We start from the raw sequence: 10000 nt of genomic DNA on the forward strand, positions 1-10000 counted from the left end.
AGAGAGAGAGAAGAGAGAGAGAGAGAGAGAGAGAGAGAGAGAGAGAGAGAGAGAGAGAGAGAGAATGAGAGAGGAGAGAGAGGAGAGAGAGAGGAGAGGAGAGAGGAGAGAGAGGAGGAGAGGAGAGGAGAGAGAGGAGGAGAGGAGAGAGAGGAGGAGAGGAGAGAGAGAGAGAGAGAGGAGAGAGAGGAGAGAGAGGAGAGAGAGGAGAGAGGAGAGAGGAGAGAGAGTGAGAGTGAGTGAGAAAGAGAGAAAGAGAGAAAGAGAGAGAGAGAGAGAGAGAGAGAGAGTGAGAGAGTGAGAGAGTGAGAGAGTGAGAGAGTGAGTGAGTGAGTGAGTGAGTGAGTGAGTGAGTGAGTGAGTGAGTGAGTGAGTGAGTGAGTGAGTGTATATATGTGTGTGTGTGTGTGTGTGTGTGTGTGTGTGTGTGTGTGTGTGTGTGTGTGTGTGTGTGTGTGTGTGTGTGTGTGTGTGTGTGTGTGTGTGTGTGTGTGTGTGTGTGTGTGTGTGTGTGTGTGTGTGTGTGTGTGTGTGTGTGTGTGTGTGTGTGCGCGTGCGTGCGTGTGTGTGTGTGATAAAAATATTTCTCCAATAAAACTTGGTTCTTTGGAGGTTTGAGATTCTGAAACTAACCTTCTGTCGTGCTGAGTAAAGTCTGCGTATGTAGGAGATCCAAACCGTTGATTTTGATAGGCTTCTTGTTAGTCCTCTGACCTCTCTTGCCACCACGTCTGCTGATGGTAGTTCGTCTTTGCACTCGGGGCTGTTGGAGAAACAATCCCTCAAATCACATTGCAACAACAGCTACCTCCGATGAACATTTTTCAGATATCAGAGCGATTTGTGAATGTACAATCAACTGACGCTCCAAGTGCACATGATGGGATGAGGGGGATACAAAATTTGAAAAAAAAAAAACATGAGTGAAAAGGGAAATGAGTGCAGCATGAAAGACAAACATATTGCAAAGAAAAAGGCAGAAGAGAATAGGTAAGGAGAGTCAGAGGACACACAACAGAGATCAAACTACAAGGGAAATCAAGCTAGGTGTGCGGGTCAGATGACTCACCGCCACAGGAGGATCTGGCTCGTCCACAATAGAAGGTTTGGAAGCGGCTGCTCTTCTCTGAGTATTTCTCCGTCTTTTCCCTGTATTCGCATGTCGAGTCGCACCATTGTTGACGTTTTCGTCATTCTCATCAGCTGAGCTTCGACAAGATGAACCCTTTGGGGTGGTTTTGGCAGACGAAGAGGAATTTATGATAGTTGAGCTAGAACACCAGTCATTCCATGCACGCCTTGTTGTTGGGCCAATCACCGGGTCATCAAGATCCTTATTTTGGTCAGAAGAGTTGTTAGAGGAAGTTTCAGAATTAAGCGAGGCCTTGGTGAGGTCCCTCCGAACTCTGCGCACACTAGGAGCCTCATCCTCCTGCACCCAGTGAACAAGATTTTCAGATATTAATCTTTTGTAAAATAAATGTTCTGAAGAACTTAAGTAGTAGGATTTTTGGTTCTCTTTCACTTAAAAGAACTTATTACTGTAGTTCAAGAGCAGAGCTATTATACATGAAAACAAAATGCATCTGTATACTGCTGAGCTCTGTGAAGTTATCATGTACCTAGTACACTGTACATTGTACATTTTTTTTCTTTTGGTTGGGCTTACTCTTCCATAATCATATTTGTGCTAAATTTTGGCTTGATTTTCTCCACAGAAATAAAAGATGTAGATATGGACAGGTTTTAGGAAAGATGCTTGGGAAGAAGTAGTAGTTCTCCATCACCACCAAAAAATGTTTTTTCACATTTAGATAAATCTTATTCTTTGATTTTGAACTACACGAGTCATAATTCAAAAAAATTAAGTCGTTTGGAAGGTGTTTCTTCTTAAAACACAGTGTAATTTCAGATCAAAATAAAAATCAAATAAGCCATGAGAGATGAAGTTTTTGAGGAAACTTTAGGTTTGGAGCCAATTGATGTCAATGATTGTACAAGAAGAATCCAAAAGAGATATGAGACTCAACCTGGTTAATACCTGGTTGAAAATAAACACTTTCTGATGCTTAGAAGAAGAGGAAATGACTAACCAAAGACAAAGGGAGCCCGATGGGATATACAAGTATAGGAATATGGAAAGAGCATTATCCCAGGAAAAAAAAAGAAAGACGGTAAAGCAAGAAGAAATAAAAAGAGACATTCCTTAAAAAAGGAAAGACAAAGGAAAAAAAAGGGAAAAATAAAAATAATAATAAACCAGAGATTCATCCTTTTTATATCCATTTTAACATCCAGTGCCTTTTACCTGTGAAATATAAATCATGTAACCAGTACAGTGTACACAGCACATGCTTAGCACCATCTGATTTCCTTTACCCATCTGATCACAATGAACTTACTTGAGATCCAGGCGGACTTTCACCTTCCCATAAGACAAAAAAATATCACAAAAAAAAAAGGATAATATAATATAAAAGGACAGGGGGAAATAGGAGAGAATTGTGTGAAAACCAAAACTAAAAGGCATAGGAATGATGTGATATGGATGATATAATGCAGGATATGATGAATTGAAAAATAAAAAAGTATAAAAGAGATTCTGCTGATCATCTACTGCTAGCAATCAATGGACTTTATGGTAAACATTATCCAAATTTGCTTTCTGTACATAAATCTCTAAAATATCTGTTATAAAGATAAAAATGAATGTTATGGTAAATGCTTGTGTTTTTTGTGTGTGCATGAATATATATGTTTGTGTATGCGTGTGGGTGTGGGTGTGGGTGTGGGTGTGGGTGTGAGTGTTAGTGTTGGTGTGAGAGTGAGTGAGTGAGTGAGTGAGTGAGTGAGTGAGTGAGTGAGTGAGTGAGTGAGTGAGTGTGTGAGTGTATGAGTAAGAGTAAGAGTAAGAGTAAGAGTAAGAGTGTGAGTGTGAGTGTGAGTGTGAGTGTGAGTGTGAGTGTGAGTGTGAGTGTAAGTGTAAGAGTGAGTGAGTGTGAGTGTGTGTGAAGTTTTTTTTTGAGATGTCCATAATCAAAAGGATGCAATAAGATGCAGGAAAAAAATGTTAAAAACATTGAATTAAACAAAAAGGAAATAAAAATAATCTTCCTCAAAACCGCAACACAGATCCTGGCTCAACTAAACTTGGATCACAATTCAAAAGAATAATTGCACTGATAACCCCCCAGAGGACAGTCACACTACATCTATTCCTAAAAATCCTTCCGCTACTATCATCAGCCAATCTGGCGCACCAAACGAAACAGAAACGGGCTAACTTCTCGATCTATTGATAAGGCGATGATCTAGCATGGCACACAAAATTCCGACACCTCTCAGCTCTGGAGATGTGTTATTTCAAGCCATGCAACTATAGATACTTCAAAATACTTACCAGCTTCTCTTCTCCATTTTTTGCCGACTGTAAGAACATAAAAGCACACCATGGCATGATGAGTTGCACGGGATAAAGGAAATCTATCCATGAAGTGCTTTAAGCTATTGTAATATGTCGTTAAGCAAGAGCTTTACATGTACTCGTATCTACACTCATAAAAATATTTCTTACTATACATCTTTGCCATACTGTTTCACATGACTGACAAGTAGGACATATTAGGAATAAATGTAAATATTTGATACTGCAATAGAAAGTATATACAGTGTTCAGTAACAAATTGTACCAATAAACAAATTAAAAGCAAAAAATATGTCCATGGTAAGTCAAGCACTCAGTAGAGCGGAGAACAATTACTATGTCTATAAGTGGTATAAATTACCAATTGAGCACGTCTCCGTTCAAGAAAGATTCATAAAAAGTCCTCGGTAAATGAAAATCCATATTCACAGAAGACGCAAACAAACCTTCAAGAACTCAACCACAGCTCAATGTTAGTACATATACCCACAGTGTCTGTAGGTTGTCTGGGAGTGGGCAGAACCTGAGACAGACAAGTCACCCATGAGCCCTCAACCTCCTTCAGTTGGATGTGCTTTATTGTGATTGGTTTATGACCAGCTACCAAATGGGTCAAACCCCAAGCCACAGCAGGGGGGGATCAAGCCACACATACCTCCCTGGTCAGCCCCCTCCCCTCTCCTCCACTGGCACTAAGTTAAGAGAAATCTATGAACCGTGAAACAAACTTAAAAAAAAGGAAAAAAAAGGGGAAAAAAAAGAAAAAAAAAAAGGTTAAGCCACACTGCTGCACAATCACTGAAATCAGCAGTCTAAACTGGTAACTGGACTACATGGCTAGAGAGAGGAGGCGACAGGGATGCAGTTGCCCCAGTAATGGTAGCTTCTGGTTCTGGCCTTCGTGGGCTGTACTTTGATGTTCACAACTACACCTTTACTGTATCTCCACCATACCTCACATCAATACACACACTAAAAAATATAAATAAAAAAATAAATAATAATAGTATATAAATAAATCAATAAAAAACATAAACCACTTATATGAAAAAATATATAAATACAAATATAAATCAACTTCAACACAGTTACCATACAAGTGTTCCTCTTTCTTTAAAGCTCTCAGGCCTGTTTCAAGACTCATGTACTGGTTGGAGAGTTTGAAATTACAGCTGGATGTTAGGGGCAGTTGTGAACAGCAAAGACGTTGCCAAGGTAACCTCAAACTCCTTACGAACTTACCCTCAGTTTGGGGTTCTTAAGTCTTTGGAAATAGCGCTCCAACTGAAACAAGGAAAAAGAATGGAGACCAATCATTATATACCAATTCATAATATTAAACTAAAAGAATTTAATTTTGAATTTTGAGAGGGCTGAAAGCTGAGTAAGCTTCATGTATAGGCTTCAGGCAGGTAAAAGTCTGGATCAAGGTTCCAAGAATTATCAACTGTACGAAATGGCAAGATGTTTCACTGATCAGGGAACATCATTTACAAAAACTAAATCTATCGGGAAAGATGAAGAAATTGATAATGTTACTTAATGAACTTCCAGAATGGGTCTCAAATACACATGTAAAAAAAAAAAATTACTCTACTCTATAATTCCCTTCCTTTATGAAATAACTTCAATAGCAACTCAAAATGACCCTAAGACATCCTGGTCAAAACTTCTATGGCCTGGCCTGAACGTGAAGTGTAAACAAAGCTCCTCCCAGAGCGGCCGAAAAATGTCTCTCACAGTCGTTCTTGCGCACTGATATTTTACAAATCTTCCAAGGATAAACTTTACTGTACATGAAGTTCCTCTCGACTAATTCAAACGGCTTATAAAAAACTGTGACTCACTCAGAGTTGTGCGAGGCAACTGAAACTGTACTATGAATTTTTTGTTATTTTTATAATTTCATAAAATTGATTAACTAACTGTTCTGTAATACTCATATTAGAAATTATATACTATGTCATTATATGGCTTTGTTCAGTGCATTTCAAAATATAAAAAAAGGAAAATATATAATTTGATTCCATAATTTATCAAGTAAGATGAAACAGATGCAATTGCTGGAAGATAATGACACAAACTTTTTTAACATCAGACACCAAAGTATCTCCAAAAAATAGAAGTCTAAAGATGATAGGGAATTCACCTCGATATACTGACTGCAAAGAGAAACCAGTCTACAGCTCCTCAGGACTGCTATAGGAAATGGGGGACAGATAGGAATACCCATTCAGTTGCAACTACAAAAGTGCTTATTGCTCTAGTCCTTGTCAGATGTCAAATGTAAACAGGTCTGGTTGTAAATATTCAGGTCATATGAAAACATCTTTCAGGAAGAATGAGAATCAAACTAAACTAAGCAGTGGGGGAGGGGGACCGGGGTTCAACTACAAGAAAGAAGTATCACCATCTCTTTACCAGTCTGATGACAGTAATTCATATTTCTAGACATGAAATCCTTATGTTCAAAAAATATATGTATCATAATAAAAATGGCATATCGAAAAGTAATTATTTATATCCTAATAACACTAACTATCAACAAGTTTCTAAAGATGAGGTTTCCTCTCCCACATTCTACACTGTCTTTGTAATTGTCCTTAGGTGTTGTAAAGTGTTTGGGAATAACAGACAACTGAGATATAGTTTTGTGAGACCAAATATAAAAAATCATAAAAGTAATAATCAAGAGAATCTATGAGTTTGGCAATCTACAAACTGAGCACACAATGCCCTTCTTTAGAGAAAACTGAAAATGCATATATATATTTTTTTCTTATATGACAATGCTATTTGTTTCTATTTTAATATACTAAGGATTTCACTTAATTAGATACTTGCGGTTACTTAACTAATGTCTAAAATGATAAGGAGCACAGGACTGGTGGTAATCATCTAGAGTCGGTAAAATCTCAGTGAAGTACCAAGCTGCTAAACAAAATGATGCCAACGCACCCAGAACTGCAAACTGAAGCAGTGCCTAACAGAGTTTTTTTTCCTTATATCCATAAAACGTACTATTGCAATCAATCAATCCTCAAAATTACAAACCATTAGTGAGGTTCTTAAGACCAGATCATGCTTGTTATACCCATTTTCTACTTACTGCATATGAATATATATATATAAAATTTTAATTTTTTAATTAATACCAAACATTTCAAAGCAAATCTGGACTTTTATATAATACTTTCACCTTCATTTATGCGGCATTATAACATCAGCTTCCCAGAGACATATATTGTATGTTATCTTTATGTTAATAATGCTGTGGGATTACAATTGCAAAAGCAGAAATGTGAAATGAGTGTGTTAATGAAAGATAAGCCATAGGCAATTTTTAAGAAGTCTATTAGTCAAAGACTGAAATAAACGACAAAATAAATCAAAGTAGAGAAGGCCTAGTCTTGAAATTGCTGTAAAATCTTTTTAAAAAGACAAACTGAAGATATGCAACAGCTCCATCCACTTGTAACTAAAGAATTTAAAGATAACCACCTCCAAGAAATTGGTCAAATAACCAAGAAGATAAAAACTCTTAATCTATAGCATGCAGCAGCATGTATCAAACAAGAAATTAAATATAACTAGTAACAGCCCTCAAAATTATTTCAAAAGCTATGACACATTCAAGATTCACTGAAATGAGTGAAAGATGTGCCTTTGAGGGGGAAAATATCCTGAATAATGAATACATTTTCTAGTCATTCTCCTTTCTTGACTGTTAAGGATTATCATGTAAGGGTACATCTAGTTGGTCTGAAGTTTTATCTATGGGAGAGAGGGCAGCAAGAATAGTCATGATAAAATGGGAGGTAAGATAGAAGAGAGAGGGAGACCAAGGGAGAAGAGTGAAAGAGAGAGAGGATGCAAGTAGGAGGAAGATAGGGAGAAAGAGATAAGAAAGGAAATGAGAGGGAGAGGAAGGAGGGGAGAGAGGGAGGGGGAGGGGGAGGGGGAGGGGGAGGGGGGGAGGGAGGAGGGAGAGAGAGAGAGAGAGAGAGAGAGAGAGAGAGAGAGAGAGAGAGAGAGAGAGAGAGAGAGAGAGAGAGAGAGAGAGGGGGGGGGTCTAGGAATAACAGGGACAGTGAGTAGTAGAAACATTGTCTTAGTGTCCTTTTATGCACATCATTCAATAATTCCATCTCAAAACAATTTTGACTGTTGTGACTGATGTAATATATGGCAAAACATGACTAATGAGTCTTTCTAGATCATAGCTACAAGTGTCAACCAAATAACAAACAATTCTAAAGATTTTACTTGAAGAAACTTCTTTATCATCTTGACTCATGCCTCATCCCTGAGGTCAAACTCTGTGCTCAAAGAAAAGACAGATATCAGACATTATTCTACCTTTTGGGAGTGGGAACAGGAAGGAGAGGGAAGAGGAGGTCTTCAACTGTAGGTCTTAAGGGCAAGGTGTTTATGGACACAAAGCACGTCATACAGTCTGAGCTTACAATAAGTGAGGGTAAAGGAGGGTCAAGGGTCAGTGTTAGCTTTCTGCCAGGCTAATTTTGGTCACTTATCTGCCTTGAAGCCATGTTGCATGGATTATTCCAGGCACAAAGTACCCGGGTTAAGGAATTTACCTTGGTACGATCAATAATATGGAGGTAGTACGAGACAGGTTTCCCTGTCCAGGATACCGAGCCCTTGAGGGGTGATAGTTCCGACACATGCATGATGGTCCCGATATCTGTGTGAAAGACAAAAGAATTAATGTTTGATAAAGAATATTCATCTTTAAATTTTATGATATAATTATACCATATATATCCATAACCATACTTCTCAAATTATACTATATTTTTTTGGCAAATGTACTGTACTCATTTCTGAATTGTTCCAAGTATAATGTAAAAAGACAGCAAAGGAAAAGTAGAATAAAAATTGTATAGCATCCAATGAACTTACCACTTAGGTTTCTATCAGTTATTCTGAAGTTAAGAGGGCAAAAAGATTTAGACGAAACAATGCGAGCCCCGTCCTTGAGGTCGGCAAAGACTTCCTTGAGCATGTGATCTACATTTGGGCCGAAGGCAAAGTTGTTGACGAAGACTATGGAAGAACCGGTGATGACTTCCCGGTGTTCTTTCTTTAAGAAGTCTCCTTTCGAGAGCTTGTACTCGCTGTGCTGCTTCCCATACCATCTCATCCACTTGGTATACAGACGGTCCATTTCAATGGCATATCTAGAATTTAAGAGATATATATACATACAGGGAAGGGTTACAATTACACTCTTTAACAATCACCTTCATTATGTTCAGGTGCATTTTGGTAGTTTAGCAATATTTTTATAGTTTACCTGCAAGGAGTGTCTGCCTTCTCAATGCCAATACAGATCTTGCATGGTGTGAGTGCAGACATTTGCAGTACAACTTGACCGACACCTGAGCCCAAATCCACAAATGTGTCATCCTCCGTAATGTGGATCTGGTCGATCATCTGACAAATCAACTCATACGAGGTCTCGCCATACACCTGGAAAGTTAATAAGCAACTGTGTTAAGATAATGTTTATTGAAAATGTTCTGCTTCTTTGTAGACTTGTGTTCCACATTACTTTTTCCTTTCTGTTCCTTTATTTCTAATAACCCAGATCCTTGTTGAATATCTTAGAAATTTCTATTGTTGTTTCACACATCTTTTTTAAAGATCAAATTTTTATATCACTTTGACTTAAACCCAATCCCGATGGGCCCGGCGATAAGTGGAAACCCCCTATGCCGGGCCTATGCAATATTGCATTGGGAACGTCATACATGTATGACGCCCCAGCATCGGGCATTTAGCTGTGTCACACAGGTGTGACGCACCGTCGCCATAGGGTTAATCAGTCCTGACCAGTTCCACACTATTTTACACTTCCTTCCATCTTTAAAGTTTGTCTATAAAATCCTATCCTACCTAATATTTTCATCTTACTTTTTCCCTTTATATGTCAGTAGCAAAATCTGTCAAAAATCTTTAAAAATCTTAACTTGAATTATTTACAGTTTTATACTTTCAGTCTTATTATCAACCCGGTTTGCATCATTTTTTTTTAATCACTACTTTCACTTTATATAAATAGCTTTAACATCAGTGGACAAACAAATTACACGGTGTGCACAAAATGTATTACAACTAAGTGATTGAAAATGTATGTGCATATATAAATATATACCTCACAAACCCAAACAATTGCGACTTACCTCAGGTGAGAAAGGTTCGTATTGATTGAGCTTCTCAGGATCAACAACAGCCTGGTTGTAGATTTGGGTTAGGATGTGCTTCAGCATTCCCCGAGATGGACGCTTGTTGAGACGAGCAGCGGGCAGACTAGTCCCCTTCTCCTGATAGAAAAAGTAACAAAGCAAAAATAAATATATAGAAACACACATACAAACAAATATATATATATATATATATATATATATATATATATATATATATATATATACATATATATATATATATATATATACATATACATTTCTGACCAGGAAATTGCAGGGCAGTGAACAGCAGGCCAAAGCTGTATTTTGCAAGTTAACAAGTATAATCAATTTTCATAGGGCGGTT

At 37.8% G+C, this 10000-nt stretch overlaps 1 protein-coding gene across 13 annotated transcripts in view; it reads right to left on the reverse strand.

Moving 5' to 3' along the window:
- The window catches only part of gpp (DOT1 like histone lysine methyltransferase grappa), a 153944-nt gene that overhangs the window by 24855 nt on the left and 119089 nt on the right, over positions 1-10000 (reverse strand). For 8 of the 13 annotated variants that reach the window (XR_015192080.1, XM_086549578.1, XM_043020151.2 and 5 more), the window contains 7 exons: positions 9631-9771; positions 8742-8917; positions 8348-8625; positions 8023-8129; positions 4667-4708; positions 1070-1432; positions 634-763 (listed from right to left, as the gene is read on the reverse strand). Coding sequence is in view for 12 of the 13 variants with exons in the window: in XM_086549578.1 (XP_086405704.1) it covers positions 634-763; positions 1070-1432; positions 4667-4708; positions 8023-8129; positions 8348-8625; positions 8742-8917; positions 9631-9771 (1237 nt within the window). In the remaining variant the exon portion in view is untranslated. Of the gene's footprint in view, positions 1-633; positions 764-1069; positions 1433-3400; positions 4192-4666; positions 4709-8022; positions 8130-8347; positions 8626-8741; positions 8918-9630; positions 9772-10000 lie in introns of those variants that run through there. The other 5 variants (XM_043020147.2, XM_043020144.2, XM_043020140.2 and 2 more) reach the window with 4 other exon arrangements.

Source organism: Penaeus japonicus, unplaced genomic scaffold, assembly GCF_977035675.1.
Source record: "Penaeus japonicus unplaced genomic scaffold, GWHDUDI00000001_assembly GWHDUDI00000022, whole genome shotgun sequence".
Lineage (NCBI taxonomy): Eukaryota > Metazoa > Arthropoda > Malacostraca > Decapoda > Penaeidae > Penaeus > Penaeus japonicus.